Genomic DNA, 20284 nt, shown 5'->3' on the forward strand with positions numbered 1-20284 from the left:
CAAAATAAATAAATTTGTACTATTGGAAATGGTTCTGAGATTTGGGTACTGAAGCTCATCTTCCTAAAGCTCAAGCTAACTATAATATTTCATTTGAGTGACCAAATACTCCTGTTGAGGGTAGTTCAGATTACATTCATAAGGAGCATTTATCAACATTTCAGCCTTAGAAATCTGCCTTCTAGTTTTGATGCAGATTAGAGAAAGGCCTTATAGAAAGGATTACTGCTCCTCCACCCTACTGCCTGACCTGTTACTGCCTGTTCTGTTGCTTCACCTGCCTGTCAAGCACAGTTGATGATGTCAGAGTTGGTCTGCTGTACAGATAATCACAAGAGTGTGTGGGAGAGGGTAGAGATTCCTCACTCTCACTTGTTTCCATGGGTTACATCTGAGAGTTGTAAATCAGCACTCTGTCGAATTCTTGCAGAAAGCAGGCAATCACATAATAAAAAGGACAGAAATTAGGTTCACTCTATGTTCTGTCCCTCTAGAAAGCAATTTTGTTGCTTGTAAGGCTTACAGCAGTTACATGAAATGTAATATGATAAATGAAAACAAAAATACATTAGTTTAGGGAAAAATTGTGTAACCATACAGCAGTCGTTCTCAACCTGGGGTCCCCAGATGTTTTTGGCCTACAACTCCCAGAAATCCCCGCCAGTTTACCAGCTGTTAGGATTTCTGGGAGTTGAAGGCAAAAACATCTGGGGACCCCAGGTTGAGAACCACTGCCATACAGGAATATTTATACTAACATGAAAATTGCAGCCGCCTTGTTTCTCCTCATTTCACATTTCTACTTTTGAATCTGGAAGTAGCTTTTATACAAGGAGTGGAATCACAAGACCCTCAGCACCCTCCTGCCAAAAATTCAGATGAAGAAATTGGCTTTAAAATGCTGTCGAGGTTCTCCAAAACAGGGGAGACCCTTAGGTCTCTTCTACACTGCCACATAAAATCCAGGTTATCTGCTTTGAACTGGATTATATGACTATGTAGACTCATACAATCCAGTTCTAAGCGGATAGTGTGGATAACCTGCTTTGATAATATGGATTATATGGCAGTATAGAAGGGGCCTTAGAATCACCCCTACAACCAAACGGGGTGATATGGCCCAACTTCTAGTCTCTAGAATGACAGATCACAGCTGGCATTGTGAATTTCTTGAGCCCAAGACACCAGGATACAAAATTCCAGAGGTTTGCTTTGAACAAAACCGTTTAAACCAGTAGCTCAGTTTTGTACATATGACTAAATTCAATGGGAACTACTTCTGAGTTAACATGCGAGGATTATACTGTAACTTTTTCTTTGTGTTGACTTCATTCTCTTGGATTTCATCATCTTCCATCATTTGGATTCATCAGAAAACTTCACTATGTTGCTATCATACTGGGGGAATTTTTATTTTTAGTGAAGTAAGACAGATCTGACTTTAGAGGACTGCACTGTTTCTTTGTTCTGTTTATATGTATTTGTCAAATTCGACATTATCTCCCTTTATTGACTTCTTAATTCAGTGTCATCTTTTAAAACTTAGGTATGGAGTACAATCAGTGGATAGCACTTGCCTAAAGACATAATTTTTGTAACCAGAAATTTGGGGTGCTAGGGATCATTTTCAATTTTTTGCACTTCTAGGTCTCCTCAGCAGAAAGTGCGAATAGCATATTGCCTTCTCAAGTTTTGTAGCATGAAATATTTTACTTGTGTAAAAGAGCCAGAGATTCAGTGGGGAAAAGAGTTCAAACCCTAAAAAAAGGATGTAGACTAATGTGAAAGCCAACTCTCTTCTCAGAGATTTTATACTGAGTCCGTTAACTGCGGACTCGCTGATTCGCACTTTTAAAAAAAATAATTTAAAATACAAGTAGCATGCAAATAGAGGAAGAGAGGGAGGAGGGGGAGAGAGGAGTGGGCGGAGCTATACTATCCATATACAGTATAGCGTCCCTACATTGCGGTTTTTCACTTATCACAGGGGTTCTTGGAACGGAACCCCTGCAATAGGTGAGGGAACACTATAGATCCAGGAGTGATGATCATGTAGACCTGACCTCCAGATGACAATGAACTTAAACTTCCTGTGGAGTTGGCTGCCACAGCCAATGATAAGCAATCTTAGGAGTTGTGCTTCAGCATCATGTGGAGAGTGATGCAGTTGCCACTCATGTTAGTGTCTGATAACGGGGAAAGAAAGGGATGGGGCTGGAATTGTAAAAAGACAAATGTTATTAGATATGTGTGTGAGTCAGTACAAGTCTCTCAAGGCCTAATGCAATCTATAGGATGGTAGCAACAATCATACCACAACAAGCTCATGTACTCCTGTTCCCACCATCCAGCTTCAAAGTAGTACAAGGAAGATTTTAAAAGTACAACTGTCACAGTTTAAATTAATAGGTGTCTGCTTGTTGGCTGTGAGTAGAACACTCTGGTCATCTTAAGCTGGAGTGGGCAAAGCACAGCTTATGGGCCGTGCTTTATTTCTGAGGATTTTAAAAATTTTGTTCCAAAAATGCTCTGGGATGTGTGGAAGGCATATCCCCCACACCTGGAGCCGTTCTGGGCCACCTAAGAGTACAAACAAACAAACAAAACCAAAACCTCTTTGCCAAATTGTACTACCTTACAGGAAGGCCCGAAACATGGTGAGATATTCACCATGTGCCCTGGAAGCATTTGGAGCAAAAGATAACACCCCCCCCCCCCCGCTAAGGTTTTCTGGGGTCCTAATGTGCCCTCTTAGCATTCCTTGGTTGCTCACCCGTTTCAATTTTTTTTATTGAAGCAAACCAAGAGAATAAATCACAGTTTGATCTAGGCTTGTTTCAGTAAGCCATAATTGTAAGCTAAATGGTCTGTCTTTGTTGGATAAGAAAGCCGGGGGGGGGGGGGAGTTGAAGGAGGAAACCATTTCCCCCATTTCCCGTTCTTCCCTTCCCATATCATAAACTAGGGTTGTTTCCATGGCAGGGACATAGGTGAGGGGGAATAACATAAAAACAGGGGGGGGGGTTAACTCCTTCAACCCACCCTCCACCCCAATAAAATGGACTATCCTTCTCTCCAGGGCCCCCAGTGTTCTCCACCCAGATAATGGAACAGTACTGATAAGTGTTCTATTTCTTTACAGGTAATGGTATTCAAGACAGTGGGATAAATGCTCTGCTATATCCTTTTCAGAGAGATAGGTCTAAAATACAATGTCACTGTCAATATGTTTATAACTCAAGGCTCACATGAGTGAAAGTTATTTCTTGGCACTAGGAATTCTGTAAAGATTCTGTTCTCTAGTGGGATGAAGGAACAATCCACAACACATGGGTTGGGGCAAGAATCTTCAAAATCCAAACCATTCGAGCTGTGTCGTCCGGTTTCTTGCCCTCAGTTTTTTTTTCTTACCTATCTTGCCAACCAGTTAAGTTCCTATCTTTTCCACTTCTTTCCTTGAGCTAATTAGGCAGTCATATGGCTTCTGATTTAGTTAGTAAAACAAAATGCTTATGAGGCCTTAGATGGCTTATTAAAATTTTTTCCACTTTAGTCTTTTCATAAAGAGTTCAGATAATGTTTTAACTGATGCTGATTTTTTAAATGTTGGCTTTGGGTGTTGATGTTTTATGACTTTCTTTTTTAGTGAGCTACTTCGAATTCTAAAAGTAGGATGCAAATAGTTTATATGATTTTTGTAATTGGCTGGCAAGAAGCAGTCGTGTTGATTTTGCTGGGCTCAGAAGATTCATTTTAGGGAAAGCTTTACTAATACCAAACTTTAGTATTGCTTTGTATTTTTTTTTCTGTGGTGTTGATAGAAATGTGACTATAGAAACATGACTTTCTTACTTGATTTAAGATGCACATTTCTTAGTATGCTAGTTCACCAGTTTTTGAACAACACTTACCGAACTGTGCATTAGCACCTGCCCTTTACATTTGAATGGTCAGAGCTTGGAACACTTTTTTAAAAAAAAGTTAAATACTTGTTGCCCTTTTTAAAATAATCTTAAGCAACAGACAGTTATTTTGTTTGTAATACCTTACTTACGAGTTCAGTGTATGCCAAAGGCAAATTGGCTGAATTTGTGTACTTTCATGGTTATTGTTCAGAATTTTACCACACAGATTATATCAATAGATCTGTATCAGAAATTCTGAAAGATAAATGAATCTCTTGAACTGTCTGCTCGATTGCTACTCCATAGCATTGCAGTGACTTATGCATGATGTCATTACTGGTGCAGCTAACAGCACAATTTTAATTTTGTGCTATGAATTCCTAGTATGCTTGTTTCAGATAAAAGTCTTCATATGTTTATAGCTGTTTGATCCTTTCAAAGTCATTTAAGAATTCTTTTGTATTTCAGAGCTTGTATATCACTGGGTTCTAAAGCACGGACTATTGGAAATGCAGCAAAGAGCCAGGTAAACATTTCACTGTACTTAACTTAATGAAATATGTTGTGTTTTCCAGCCATGTTTCTTAACTTTTCATTGGATTATTTCTACTAAGTCCAAATGTTTGCCATTGGAAATTGTATTGGAATAATACAGAAAGCAAATTTAATGGAATTAACTTTATTTAAAAAATCACCATGTCCAGATGTTATCCAAGAATTCTTAAAACCATAACTGTAAAATTGCTCCTCCTGTCATATATTTTATTACTTGTTCCCAAGATATGCATCTGAAGCATTGCTGAAAAAGAATCAGGATGACTTTTGCAAACCCTTGTCATATTAATCTTTTAGCGTTCTATGAGAGTTTTAATAAGTATGTGGACAGGGCTGATTAAGTACACATTACTTGGATATTGAAGGGCTTTTGATAAAGTCTTCAGCAAGAACTACTGATAAAATTTAGATAAGAGAAGTCCAATTGTCAGTTGCTAATAGAAAGTAGAGAATCAAAATAAAACACCAGTTCATTTACTGGGTGCATGTAAAAGAGTATATTCCACCATAGATTGGGGGGACGGGACGACTGTATTTTTTAACTTGTTCCTATATGTTCTCGAAATGAGGTGAGGAAGTAGCCCAGTTTGTTAATGGCACCAGATTATTTAAGATTATTAGAACAAAAAGTGATTGCAAAAAACTCTGAGGTATCTTGCCAGATTGAAAGAACAGTCATTAAAATGACAAATATAGGTCGGAGTAAGTGATGCATGTTAGAGAAATGAAATCCCAACTTTGCATATACGCTGATGCAATATGAGCTGACAGTGACTAATCAACAAGGGTGTGGTGGATTGCTCAAGGAAAGCATCAAACCATTGTCTGCCAGGGGGGAGGAGGAATTAAATTCATTGTTGAGCATAATTAGAAAAGGAATAATTATGAAACTGCCTTTATAAAAAGATAGGCATGTTGTACTACCCATATATAGTTTCTTAGTGCTGCCTCATATAGAACATATGGTTCTGGTTTCTGAAAAAGTGTATTGTACACTCATCCCTCCACATTTGTGGTTTTGACTTTTGTGGATTTGATTGATCATGGATATGATTTAAAATATTCTCTCTATGGAAATCTAGGTCCTCCAGTGTGACTCTATGGTCAACCTCCTCTAGTCATGCTGGAGGACTTAGAGAATCTTTGGTCAGTTTCTAGAGGAAGTTGACCATAAGAATTGTGCTGGAAAACCTAGAAATTCCTAGAGAGCTGTTCTCTCAGGTAAAAGAAAATAGCTTTTTTTAAAAAAAAAATTTATGGTGATCTTATGCTACTAACCCCAGCAACTGTGGCACGATGACTGTAAAATTAGAAAAAGTGGATTGGAATAGCAACTCCTTCAGAGAGTTTACAGTGTTTCAATATGTGTAGCTTAGAAAAAGGCAAGTGAACAAAAACTTTTAGGTTTTTTTGAAAGATGATCATCAAGGTCATGTTGGATACATATTATATCAGTTTATCACAGAAAGTATATAATCTGTTGTGAAACATGAGTGGGATTCTGTTGTTGTTCTGACCTTGCCATAGGCAACAGGTTGACCATTCCGTCAACAACATGTTGGAGCAGGTACATTGATATTTCTTTGATTAATATAGTATCAAATATAACAAAGAGGGATTGCAAGTGGAGCTAATATGCTTATGTATTTATTAACTGGTAGGAAAGTTTGCGTGGGTTAAACTCCCTCTTAGTTTGATTTGCTACTATGTCTGAATGAAGACATTATTATTGGTACCCCCATGTGCACCAGCTGTTGGGGGAAGCAACCTTCTCAATCCTCCTCTATATGATGTTTGTCTGTTTTGTAATGTTTCATTTTATAACCTGAAGTATATGTCTTATTTGAGTTACACATTCCTTATTTCTATATACCTAAAGCACTGGGAGGGGCTGCAGGTCACATGACTGACTCAGTGACAGTTTCGAATGCTTAGGATTAAACAGGATGACAGTTAGGGAATGTCCATTGAGGAATGACAGAGAAGTGTGTTGGTTTTTGAATGAGCTTGAGTATAGAAGTCTGCCAGAGTGCAGAAACTCATGTTGGGAAGTTAGAAACTATTGAGGCTTGTGTTTTATTTTAAAATAAACTATTATTAAATAGAGCTGTATAAAACAATATAGTTTATACTGTTAAAGATTATAAATTAAAGATACAAACTCTCTGAAACATTACTGAAGTTTTTAACCTTTGACAAGAAATGTGCCTGTATCTTTAAATACATGAAGATATCAGTAAATAAATCTTGTTATCTTTAAACGAAATCTGCTTGCATCATTGTCTGCTGAAAGCATCAAACAGAAACAAAATATCTACATGCCTAGCAGTCCTCCATTACCAAATAAACTCTACTACCCCGATTAGGTTGTGATCCTAACAGTTCATGATCTAAACCCCAATGGTTAGTGATCCTAACAGGTCATTCATTATGCCCCAATACCAGCTAATATGGTCTATCCTTTAGTCTTATGACAGTGGTGTCTCTTTAGGTTCCTACTCCCAAGTGTGCACTGAAGAGGTGTGCACAGCAGGTGAAGAGATAACCCTATTCTTCTGTTAACCTGCTAATCCTAGGGCCCTTCCACACAGCCCTATATCCCAGAATATCAAGGCAACCCCCCCACATTATCTGAGTGTGGACTCAGGTAGCCCATTTCAAACAGATATTGTGGGATTTTCTGCCTTGATATTCTGGGATATAGGGTTGAGTGGAAGGGCCCCTAGTGTTAACCTAATTTATCAACTTATTTGCTAGTTAGGCAAGTCTGCTGCTAAAATGGACTTGCCCATTTCAGTTAATTAAAATTATGTTGTTGTTTTTTTAAGTAACAGATGTCTGGAAAGTTTCAAGTATCTAGGTTTCATAGTGTCATATCTGCAACTCTGACATACAAGTGTTTTATTTTCTTTATTATTTTTATTTCATATCTTTGATACCCATGTGCTTTCTTAGTAGTTACCAGTACATCCCAAAATGTATTTAATCTTTACTCTAGCAAACTCATAAAATTATTGCAGAATTGTGAGGTAACCAAAGATATAGTATATATCTTCAATAATTAGTAATGGCTGTATTATACTTCCATAGATGATCACCAATGTTAAGAATACATTACATGGATTCAAAAAGTTGCATGGGAGGACATTTGATGATCCTTTTATAAAAGGTGAAAGAATGAGACTGCCGTATGAACTTCAAAAGTTGCCTAATGGAAGTGTGGGAGTAAAGGTGAGCTTTTCATCTTCTATTAGAAATATCTACAAATGATTTGCTTAACAAATTATCTCTCTAGTTTGTCTTTCAAGATACAAAATTTAATAAATGGGTGGATCTGGAAAAACTGGAAGAGCAAACTTGTATTGACATCATCACCATTGATTCCCAGTGTATGTCATGCCTTATTTTGTCATCAAGATAAATGTAACTTATTTAACAGCCAGGGACAAAAATAACTTGTACGGGCCACTAGACTTCTGCACAAAATTAAACATAAGTTTGGTGAATAAATTTAAGATCGGTTGCTGCAATTAAATCAGTGTGGATCCAAATATATTATGTGTTCAATTTATCTCAAGAGCAGACATAGAAACACAAATGCTGTGTTCTCTAAACAAATATGAAATATTAATACATATCCGAACAAACATTAAAGATTTAGTGTCAAAAATGTGTAATCTTTCTATCGAATCAACATACCCAGAGGGATTCAAGAAGGCATGGGGCACTGATTTACATACAAATGTGTCAATGATAAATGGAAAACATTTTGGAAAAGTCTTCCAATAATATCTGTGTCTTCCCATATGAGAGAACATGCTTTAAAATAATATATTGTTAGTACCGAGCACCAGTAAAAATGGAATACCATATTTGCTTTAGTATAATGTACACTTTTTATGGCTAAATTGTTTAGCCAAAAGTGATGCACATATTACAATCGATAGTATTTTAGATTCGTAAGCATGCCTGATGGAGGAGCGGAAGCTTCCCAACTGGCCTCATTCACGAGGCCTTCAAAACCTCCCACTCAGTTTTGAAGGTCTCCTGAATGAGGCCAGTTGGAAAGCTGGCAGCCCTCCATCAGGCCAAAGCTGGCGCCCCTTCCCTTGCTTGTCAGCCGAGGCTTAACAGCTGACAGTCAAGGGAAAGCCACATGCCTCCATCAGAATGGTATAAAAAACCAGGGGAATAGCACTTACAGTAAAGCTGCCTACTGTACAAGATCATAAAAGTGACAAGTCAGAACTAAGCTTCTTTTCAACATGGTTTCCTTTGTTCATTTTATCATCAACGGTGAGGAGTTTCCATCTCCATAGTTACATTTGGGCCTATGGGGAGGTGCTTTAGTCAAATGTAAATTTATTGTTATTTTTTCATGCTATGAACCTATGAACCATTAAGATTTTGCTTTTGGGGAAATGCCATATTACACTGAGTCTAGGAAACCATCATTTGTAGAATGCAGCCCTTTATTGAACTCAGACTTTTGTGTGTGTGTGTGTGGGGGGGGGGGGGGTCAATTGCAAGACTTGCCCCTTTTATTTGTTTTTTAAAAAACAAAATTATTCCTAACTCCAACTTTACTTGTTTGACTGCCCAACTGTCCTGGCCAATTCTTGGAAAGACTTCCCAACCCTCCACCATGCTGCCTGCACCTCCCAAACCCTTCACTTTCCTTTCGTATTGCCACCGCTATCTCTTCCCTCTGCTGGTCTGGGCATGCTGCCCTTGCCTGGGTTTGTTTTGAAGAGAGAGGATCACAAGGCGGTGGTGGCTCAGAGAGCATTGGGAGCTGCATAGTAACTTTTTCTATCTCTGTGTGCAATGTTTCTCTCAATTTCTGTCTCTCTCCCTTATCCTGCTTGATGCCATTGGGAGTGAAGGCTAGCGGGGACAGGGAGACAGATGGAGGAAGCCCTATGTGCCAGGAGTGCAAGGTAGTGGCAGTTCTTCATTGCTCCCTCCATCCCCCTCAACGCTGTCCTCTACTCCCAATGGTAGCAAGCAGAATAGGGAGATAGAGAGAGAGACTATGCAGCTCCAGTGATCTCTGAGTCCCTTCCACCTCAAGATGAGTTAGCCATGAATCGCTGTTAATGAAACGATTTTTAGTTTTCTGAGGGCCATTTTCGTGTAATTTCCAAAAACAGAAAGGAGAAGAGAGAGGAAAAGACCATTGAAACGAAGTCAGAGAGACTATGTTTTTGAAAAGAATTAAGTTCACAATATACCCGAGGCAGGGGAATCTGTGTCGTCTTTTTCTCTCCTCAGCAGAAGAAGTCTCCTCCATTTTTTCTTGGAAAGATTTAATGAAATACAATAATATGCAGTGCCTAGAAAATGTTTTGTTTGTCTTGTAAAAATGTTACATTACTCCATTGTGTCACATTGTTAATAACTTATATAAAATCAAATCAGTAAATAATAAGTAGTAGTAAATGGATCTGGGGTCCGGTTTTTACCATAGATTATTACATAAGCTTTAATAATGTCAGTGTTTATTTTAATGGGGTTTCTTTAGGTCGCCACTAAACTGTCAAGGGAAAATCCTTTAAAGAAGGTGTTTCCTGCTTATATTTGATATGTTTCTGTGAAATCAGTATACTTCTGAGCCACAAAGGTGGTTCTGGATGATATACAGGGCAATGACTTCCTGGAACCGAGAATGTATGCAGAAGGGAATGAAGGATAATAAAAATGAGACAAGTAGAGACTGGAAATGTGGCATACTACAACGCAATCCTCCTTGTGTTCTGTGTTCTTTCATTCTCAGGATAACTTGGAGAATAGTCCACTACAGATGGGGTTTCCCATGTGCCAATGCAACTGCAGGAATCCACGTTCTTTTTCTGTTAGTTCCATTGAAACCCCTTTCTTGTCTTTTGTTTTTTTATCTTTTGCACTGCCAAAGAGATGTGCTTTTAACTTATCCAAGATAGATTTATTTAAAGGAGGTAAACAATTAATAATACAGATGAATTTGCAGTACAGTCCTGGCCTAAGAAACAAACTGTCCAGTTAACACTTTCTCAGCGAGTCACTGCAGATGAGTGAAAAGGGAAGTTTAAGAGAATATTTATGACCTAGAGTGAGAGTCAAGCAGAGGATGTGAAGTCATCCAAAGGCTCAAAAAGTAGCAAGGAGGCGGGAAAAAGAAAAAGTGGTAATGTAAATGAAAGAACTGGAAAAACTTAAGTTACTGTCTCACCATGGAGAAACAAGCGGTCGGTAGATTCTCTGGAACATAAAATATATATTTTCAAAAGCAGCATACAAAGAGAGCATGGCCCATGACCAACAGCCCCAAGAAGCAGAAACAGTACACACAGGTGAGGAGATGTCACCTCCAGAAGATGTAGACTCCAGTACTGACAGACAAATAGCTCAAGTGGGGTGAGGACTGATGCTTTGGTGACATTTCACATTCAATCTATTGCTTATTCAAGTTGTTTCTTTGGGGTACTAATTTTTATTTGAGGCCAAACCAAAAAGTAAGTATCTACCTTGTCTGGTGCAATAGAGGCTGTACCGGAAGAGTAGTTTTATCCTGGCATTTATTCAGTGTTCCTCGCTGTACCAATAGGCAATAGTACTCACTGCCCCATGCTGCAACTTGATATCTTAATGCTTTTGTGAAGCCCGGGTGCAGATATGCACTGGTGGTTAGATGGCTGCATGCTTTTCCACCAATACAGATAATTCTGAGAGTATTGAGGACAATATAACAGGAAAGAGCAAGTGTGGTAACTTATTAGCCACAGAGACCTTGGTTGCAGTTGTCAATACAGGAACCTCTAGATTAACCAAAGGCTTAGGACATGTTAATATGGTCTAGTAAAATATCACGATCTATAGTGGTTGAATCTGAATGTATGGATACTGAAAGGATGAACTTGAAGACATGTGGATACTCGATGGCAGTAACTGATACTATTACAGCTTTGAGAAAGAGATAAACTCTAAACAGCTATAACATTACCTTGAGGACATTTGTTTAGTGAAAGGAGCTAATGGGAAAAAACATGAACTTCTGCAGTTGGGTTGGCACATGGGATTGGCACATGGGATTGCTCCTCCTGCTCCTCCAGGACAATCCTTTCCTGCAAGACTAGTCTTTTATTCTGGCACAAACAGTAAAGCTACTAAAAATTCTCACCTCTCAAAACAAGTTCCTAATACTTTTGTTTGTAAATAAGGCTATTGTGTATTTGTGTGTAGTTATTACACAGTAAAAGAACTATCCAAGTTGTTTACTATCCTGTAAGAAAAGTGTTTGTCTCTGTGAGATAGAGAAAGCTAGTTTTCTTAATTGTACACTGAACAGAACACAATGACCAATTCCTGTTTTACTTACCATATATCTGTATATCTATATCTATGTATCTATATTACATTCATGCTTCACTTATTAGGTTTACATATAAAACATTTTCGTGTACATCCTAAAGAACATTAAAGTCTTAGTAGGTTGTAGTACGTATTACGTAATTTAGAAAAGTGTTACTTTTATAGAGAGTGCTTTAAATATTATTATTTAAAAGCTTACATTTAATTTTTGAAAATATAAAATGAAACACTTCTAAAGATGTGTTTACATGGATATAATTCTTTTACATTATAGGTACGATACTTGGATGAAGAGAGATTATTTGCGATTGAACAGGTTACAGGCATGCTATTGGTTAAACTTAAGGAAACATCAGAAAGTGCACTTAAAAAACCTGTAGCAGATTGTGTTATTTCGGTAAGTTGGCATTAAGATACTTATGAACTAGCAGCCTTATGCATTCCTGGGGAAGATCAACATGAAAGCTGTTGCTCAAAAGGAAACTTAGTACTGTATGTTTCCCAGATTACTCATAGATGTTTCATTGAATTGTTTTCACAGGTAATTCTCATAGAAATGTATTAGCGACATAAGTCTTGATACATTGTGTGTTTGTAAAATCTTGAAGAGAACAGTTAGTGACTTGTTTGTTTATTGTGCTGTTTTCCATAGATTAGGATACTTATTATTAATTAAATAGAAAAAAATCAAAGCAGGGAGCATATTTTAAGTATGAATACTATACAGTGTTTTGCCTGTGCAAGGTGTTCTGTCTTTCATCTCCAGCTAAAAGGGTCAAATTGCAGGTCATGCAGGATAGACAAATAGTCTAACCTGAATACTTCTTCCATTAGGACTTGTCTCCAAAGGCAATCTTCAAAACATTTAATTTACATGCACTTTATAAAGGAACCTGGAAATCTTACACATGCCAGTTCTACTTGCATTATAGGCTTTCTTTACTATTTTTTCTGCTGTTTATGATGACAATGACATGTATTCTGCATTGTACAAATGGTGACTGGAGATAGTTTAAACATACTGTGTAAAGATGCATTAAAAAACTTGATATACTGTCCTTTGGTTTTACAAGGATTCTTTAGCAGAATGCTGAGACAGGCCTGCCATCAAGCTTACAGTCTAAAAATAATTGTGACAAAAATAAAATAGAGATTTAGGGAGAAATAAGCAGATGTTCCTATCTGCACAACCTTAGTGACATGTTCAGAGAACTCTTTCACATGGATGGTATTATTATTATTATTGGATTATTTGATGGCAAGATTAGTACACAGCGAACAAGATCACTGTGCTGGCTTTTGTATTTGATCACACGTCAGACACTTCCCAAGTGTCTAGGACTGTGTGATGTACTGGCGAATAATGCATGCAGATCAGAGTAGGGTGATCTTTTGCATTGGCAGATGGTAATTTTGTCAGCGCCAATTGTTTTTAAGTGCAGGCCAAGTTCTTTAGGCACTGCATCCAGTGTGCCGATCACCACTGGGACCACCTTTACTAGCTGCTGCTGCTTCTTCTTACATTTATCTCCCACAGGAGACTCAAAGTGGATTAACATAAAAACATCAGCATACATATCTGTTCACAGCGAAGCAATTCATGCATTCTTTCATTATTCCCTGAATACCAAGGGTAGGCCATGAGTGTATGGATTGCGCCTCCTGTCATTTATGATATAGAACAGCCTTGAATTCTGTTCTTTCTTTTTCAAACTACTTTCCTTAACTCCTCGTGATCCTTCGCATTCCTCCTTACAGCCCATCCTTTTGTAAGCCTTTGAGCTCCATCCCTTACGCTGAACTGAACCACATGCAACTGAAATAAAGACACAGTTTTGCTCTATTTATCTCATTTCCATTGTAAAGCTCTTGTATTTTATAGAACATTACACATATAGATAGTTCTTTATAAATTAGCATCAGCCAAATAGTGGTGCCTAATTTCTTCCATCAGGTGGATTAAGATAATTTCTCTTCCCCAGTGCACTAAACCTCCACAGCATTGTTTTTAGGGCTGAAATTGGGGGCTTTTGGGAGAAGGAAGATTTTCACAGTGCAGTGCCAGCATGATGTTGGATTTAGCAGCAGATTTGAAGTTGATGGTTTTCATATTTTAGTATATCTAATTATTGGACAATTATATTGAAGAAACCAGTATGTGTTTATGTGTTTAAATCTACGTAATCTGAGTATTTGCTTTACAATGATGTTTTTTCCCAATAAAATGGATACAATTTTTCCAGTTTGTTAAATTTTATTAAAATGTTTTTTCAACAGATACCAGGTTTTTTTACTGATGCTGAGAGAAGGTCAGTAATGGCAGCTGCACAAGTAGCAGGTTTAAACTGCCTGAGGCTAATGAATGAAACTACAGCAGGTATGCTAATGGTTTTAACAATTATTATGTTGAAATAATCTTTATTTAAAATATCATTTACCCAGGAGAGCAAGTGTATATCTAGAATACTATTTGAATTACACAGAGTGTCATGCTTCTACAGGAACTTACAAATAAACTACATTAGAGGAGTCTCCGTCATGTGCCCCCCCCCCCCCCCGGGCATAATTTTCCTGTATATAATGTATACTCTCATAGAGCAATCTTATACTTGGGTAATTTACTCACAAATAAATAGCATTTGAGGGATTTCCCCCCAGAATTTTCTGTTTATAATGCGGACTCATAGAAAAATCTTACCTATGCTTACTCAAAAAAAGTCATCTTTACCTGCCAAAACGCATCTCCCTCCATGAACCATCACTAAGATTAAGATCCTTTGGGGAGGCCCTCCTTTCCGTCCCACCACTGTCACAGGCGTGATTATTGAGGACTTCTCAGTGATTGCCCTTTGGCTATGGAACTCCCTTCCTGGCGAGATTAGATCAGCCCCCTCCTGTCCTTCAGAAGGATGACAAAAACTTGGCTGTGGGACCAAGCCTTTGGGACAGTGCAATAAGGCAGCAATAGAAAATCCTACCATGCCAAATGGATTTGATAAGGATGATTGAGACAGTTTTAAACAGTGGATTTTAATGTTGAGATAAATGATTTTAATGTTGATGTATGTGTAGTGTCTATTTAGGTCGCGGCATTGAATGTTGTGCTCCACCCTCAGATCCCTTCAGAATGAGAAGGGCAGAATAAAAATGCTTTAAATAAATAAATAAATATTGCTCCCACATAAGTGTATAATGGAAAATGTTTAAAACAAGTGGAAGATTATATGTGCTTTATCATTTCTATTAGGTTCTGGAAGCTTTAATTGTTTTAAAAATGACTTATATTTCCCAATGTATGTTCTTTACGTTCTTACAGTTGCACTCGCCTATGGAATTTATAAGCAGGATCTGCCAAGCCTGGAGGAAAGACCAAGAAATGTGGTTTTTGTAGACATGGGACACTCTGCATACCAAATCTCTGTTTGTGCTTTTAACAAAGGAAAATTGAAGGTAAATTTTTGGAGCAGCATGTAATTTAGGGTTTACAGGCAGTCCCCAAGTTACAAACAAGATAGGTTCTGTAGGTTTGTTCTTAAGCTGAATTTGTGTTAACTCGGAACAGGTACATTTTTGAAATGTAACTCCACACACACACACACATGCTTTGGATAGTATAGGGAAGGGTTAACTACTCTGTGGTGTTTGTTTTGCTGTCTGTGCCCCTGTTCAGAAGATTTCTCCTCACTTGGGGACTGCCCATATATAGAATTGTCACAATTATTGAGAATGTGTATTCCTTCGTAAATTTGAAAGGGGGCTGTAGAGACTACATCTAAAACATGTTGCCCACATGTTGCAAACACAAGAAATTTTCTCACAACCTGATCAACTGAATTGTCATGTCATATCTTTAACTTTACAGGTCCTGGCTACTACATTTGACCCATTTCTGGGTGGTAGAAACTTTGATGAGGTTTTAGTGGATTATTTCTGTGACGAGTTCAGGACTAAGTATAAACTGAATGTGAAAGACAATCCTCGAGCACTGCTTCGCTTATATCAGGAGTGTGAAAAGCTGAAGAAACTTATGAGTGCCAATGCCTCTGATCTTCCCATGAATATAGAATGTTTCATGAATGATGTTGATGTCTCCAGTAAGATGAACAGGTATTGAGTTCAGTTCTAAAATGTTTAACTAAGATGATAGCTCGTTCTTTCTGCTTTACGCAACCCTTAATGATCTTTCCTTCTCAAACAGGGCTCAGTTTGAACAGATGTGTGTATCTCTTCTCAACAGAGTAGAGCCTCCTTTACGAGCAGTGATGGAGCAAGCTAGTAAGTAAAGGCTACATCAGCTTTTTTGTTTCTATATTACTTACATGTTGTTATATTTTATGTTTGATTTTTGTTTGGTCAGTTTAGGTAGAAACTATTGCATTAAGAGTTGTTAAATGTGACAAACCATTCAAATCCAACCAAAATCATATCTCAGCCAATCACATATACTCATCCACTAAACATGTACTTCCATAGCCAGAACAAAAGCATCTGTATGCAAAAGAAAAAATCATAGCACATTCGAGAAATAGAAAAAGTTTTGCTGGTAGTCCTTTCAGAATAAAGGGGAAAGTGCTTGATGCACCAGAATTGTAATGCTCAGGGTTAACATCGCTTTCAGTCTTAGTTCAGGACTAAATGTAAATATATTATAGAAACATATTTGCTACAGTCATGTAGAAAGTAGAGGAAGTCCTAAAAAAGACATATTGGCAGTTTTCTCCAGATATGTTTACACTGGTTTTTTTTCATCAATGGAAACTAACACTCGTGTTTCCTAGAACTACAGCGTGAAGATGTATATAGCATAGAAATAGTTGGTGGAGCAACTCGAATCCCAGCAGTTAAAGAACAGATATGTAAATTCTTCTTTAAAGATATAAGTACCACACTAAATGCAGATGAAGCTGTTGCAAGGGGCTGTGCTTTACAGGTGAGTTTACCTAGTGTCATTATGTTGGTTAGTAATTTACCCAATATTTCTGAGATTTGTAATTTGAGTGGCTCACCAGTTTCTTTTATGAGTTTTAGTGCATCACATAATTATTAAAGCTTTATCAATGTAATGTGTGTGATTAAAATGTAGTTGAATAATGCTTGATAAAATTAAAATAATTGTCTCAGTTGTATGACTGGCTGATACTTTTTCTCTTTTGTAGTGTGCAATTCTTTCTCCTGCATTTAAAGTCCGTGAGTTTTCCATCACAGATGTTGTTCCTTATTCAATTACTCTGAGGTGGCAGTCTTCTTATGAAGAAGGAACAGGGTAAGAATTCTGAGATAAAAAGGCACGTAAGAGCACCAAATATACAGTTGGTAAATCTACATATCAGTGAATTGTGATATCATTTGTGATATCAGTTGTGATACCTTGGCTCTCTAATAGGCATGTGCATTCGGGCCAAAAGGCATGCAATTTTCAGATCCGTTTTTGTCTGACCCCTCATTTTGTTTACCAGAAGGTTACCTGAAAGGGGGGGGGGGGGTTCTCTGTTTCATTTAGCAGAGATTCAGCCCATTGGCTACAATGGGAAACTTTAAAGGCCTATCTTCATGAAACCTACCTCAGTTGTAGACCCCAAATGTAGCCTGCCAAATTTTAAAACAACTCACCAATCTACTGATATTTTTTTAAGTTTTAACCATAACATTTGGGAATTGTAGTCATTGGTTGTGTCCATTCTCAGCCAATCAGAGCATGGACACCACCATGCTTTTATTGGCTGAGAGACACAGAGTAACTAGGCAGAGGTTACAGTTGAATTACAACTTCCAAAAGTTTGAGTTAATAGAAAAATAAAAAGTATCCTGTTTTCTAGATCTTAACTGGTGTTTCACAGTGTGTATACATTTGTAGTGGAAAGGTACTCAGTAATCATAATTTGGCCTGTATGTTTCAGATCTGAAATAGGACAATAGTTCCATTGATAGGACTGGGTAATTTCATGTATTTCTCATATTGTGGCTATTCATTACTTGTGATTTACTTGCAATCTTACTGGATTTTAACTGTTAACATTTTCTTCTTCGACAGCGAATGTGAAGTATTCAGCAAAAACCATGCTGCACCATTCTCAAAAGTTATTACTTTCCACAAGAAAGAGCCTTTTGAATTGGAAGCATTTTATACACATCCACATGATATCCCATACCCTGATACAAGAATAGGTAAAATGTTTATTTACTATTTGAACATGGTGTATTCTAAATATCTCAAACAAATATATTTGTGTAAGAAAATTAGGAAATCACAAAAATTGAAACTGATGTGTGTGTGTGTGTTATAAGTAATCTACTATGGAGATATAAATGCATGGAATTAAGTTCTGGAACTTTCTTGAGAAGAGATAGACATCACGTGGCTCTCCAAATACTGTTGGACTGCAACTCACAGCACCTCAACCACAAGATAATTTCAAATTACGTTACTAGATAGACGTATTTCCACAAATGGTGTTATATATTTCTTAAAATATGTATTAAAATAATACTTAACAGATTTGTCAAAAATGACATGTAGCAGTATTTGTAACAACAACAACAACTTTATTTGTAATCTGTGCTATCTCCCCGGGGGACTCAGGGCAGTATTTTTTCAACAAATATGTTAAATGTCATTGTTGATTGTACAGAATCATTCTTGGCAAATCTACTATCCTTGCCATAACATGTTGTCCTTCTTAAGTGTAACTTTATTTCCATAAAAGTGGAGCATGTTGGTTGGGAGTGAGAAGAAGGGAAATTACAATAGTGCCTTTGGCCAGCAGAATTAAGGTACCAGACACAGGATTTAATTTGAAATGGGTGGACAAGTTTGGATAGCAGTGCATGGGAAGCTCTCCAACCTATTTTTAATGTGAATTTCCAGAAAAAGAATTGCCTGTGTGGTGTCGGTGTCTCCAAAAACAGCATTGGGCTCTTCATGACCTAGAAGTACAAACTAGAGATTGCCAGTTGTTAACACCTACATGTTTTTAGATCTGTATTTGACCAGTAACTTGGTAACTAAATGAACAAATTAAAGAAAGACATTAGTATGTTTGACACAAGAAACAAATGCTAGCTATTTGTTTTATATTCTTCAGGTCATTTTGTTATTCAGAATGTTGGGCCCCAACATGATGGTGACAATTCAAAAGTGAAGGTTAAAGTTCGTGTTAATATCCATGGGATTTTCAGTGTGGCTAATGCGTCTGTAATAGAGAAACAAAGTACAGACCATGATCCCGGTGAAGTACCTATGGACACAGAATTGTCCTGTAAGACTCAAAGCAAAGATGAACTGGTAAGCTAAACCGTAAAGTCACTCCTGATAATAGAGGTTGAAATGGGCAACATCTCTTAATAACCATGCAAGAGTAATGTTATAAAATTGAGTGAAATCTGTAAAAGTTTTTTTTCAATGAAAGTAAAGTTACTGAATTTCAATCTTGATATACTGCACTCTAGACGTACTGATATTTCAGAAACATATTCTTTTGTATCATTCTTCCCTTCAACTTTCTCTTCATTGACTTGTATTTCTTTTGTTTTGCATTCTCTTCATTGTCTTTTTTCTTATGTATATTTGTTCATAAAATTATAGTTTACATGCATAAATATCTTTAGCATTTGAAATCTTTGTTTATTAATTTGATCTTACTGAAGAAAATGATTTTAAGAAGCAGGAACAGCTTAATTTGGAACAAAACAATCCCGAAGCCAAACATTGTTGTTTGGTTTTTGTTACAGTTGTTTCCACAAATAGATTTTAATTTGCAGATTTTTAGGTTGCCTCCTTTAGCCTTCTTAAACTTTCATGAATTTAAGAAATATCAAAAGCAAAATATTAAAATCTGGTCTGTCTAGATTTGAAATATGCAGTGTGAAAAATTACTTATTCATTCAGCCTCTTTCTAATATAAAAGCAATGTGAACAACTGTCTTGGATAAAGAATATAGAAGGATAATCAGTGCAGTGCAAAGGCAACCATTTTTAATGTCTAAGACATGTTTCCTGTGGAAAAGCTACTAATTATATTCTGTTTTTACTATGATGCTTGTCAGCAATTACCTTTCATAATTGAGGATGAACCCCTCGACTCTGAGGATGAGGTTTGTTAAACATATAGCATTTAGTAGCTTTAAAAAAAAGTTAATATTCTGCCTTAATGTTCCTTTTCTGAGTAGAAAAGGAAAGTCTTTGAACTTGTGAAATAGCTGTGTATTTCAAAAGTAGACTATTGTTTGTCTTTGTGTGTTTTAATAATGTGTTCTTCAAATCTGAATATGCTGCAAAATAACTTGACCTTGTACATTTCTACCAAATTAAGACTAGCTGTTGGGATTATGGCTAGATGTTAAATTAAGAATAGTGTCAGATCATTTAGGTACATAAACAGAATCAAAACCATTCAAAAATACTTCGCAGTTTCCACAGAAGCACTGAGATTACTTACATTGAGAGAATAGTACAATGTCCCTAAGCTTTTCTGATT

The 20284-nt window shown here is 37.0% G+C and overlaps 1 protein-coding gene across 2 annotated transcripts in view; it reads left to right on the forward strand.

Annotated features, from left to right (window-relative positions):
• Positions 1-20284, forward strand: part of HSPA4L (heat shock protein family A (Hsp70) member 4 like) — a 33588-nt gene that overhangs the window by 4563 nt on the left and 8741 nt on the right. The window contains exons 2-13 of one of the 2 annotated variants that reach the window (XM_060778954.2): positions 4374-4431; positions 7551-7691; positions 12085-12207; positions 14088-14187; positions 15127-15260; positions 15673-15917; positions 16009-16085; positions 16589-16740; positions 16967-17073; positions 17842-17975; positions 18893-19092; positions 19854-19901. In XM_060778954.2, coding sequence (XP_060634937.2) covers positions 4374-4431; positions 7551-7691; positions 12085-12207; positions 14088-14187; positions 15127-15260; positions 15673-15917; positions 16009-16085; positions 16589-16740; positions 16967-17073; positions 17842-17975; positions 18893-19092; positions 19854-19901 — 1519 coding nt within the window. The remainder of the gene's footprint in view (positions 1-4373; positions 4432-7550; positions 7692-12084; positions 12208-14087; positions 14188-15126; positions 15261-15672; positions 15918-16008; positions 16086-16588; positions 16741-16966; positions 17074-17841; positions 17976-18892; positions 19093-19853; positions 19902-20284) is intronic. The other variant, XM_060778955.2, reaches the window with a different exon arrangement.

Source organism: Anolis sagrei, chromosome 5, assembly GCF_037176765.1.
Source record: "Anolis sagrei isolate rAnoSag1 chromosome 5, rAnoSag1.mat, whole genome shotgun sequence".
Lineage (NCBI taxonomy): Eukaryota > Metazoa > Chordata > Lepidosauria > Squamata > Dactyloidae > Anolis > Anolis sagrei.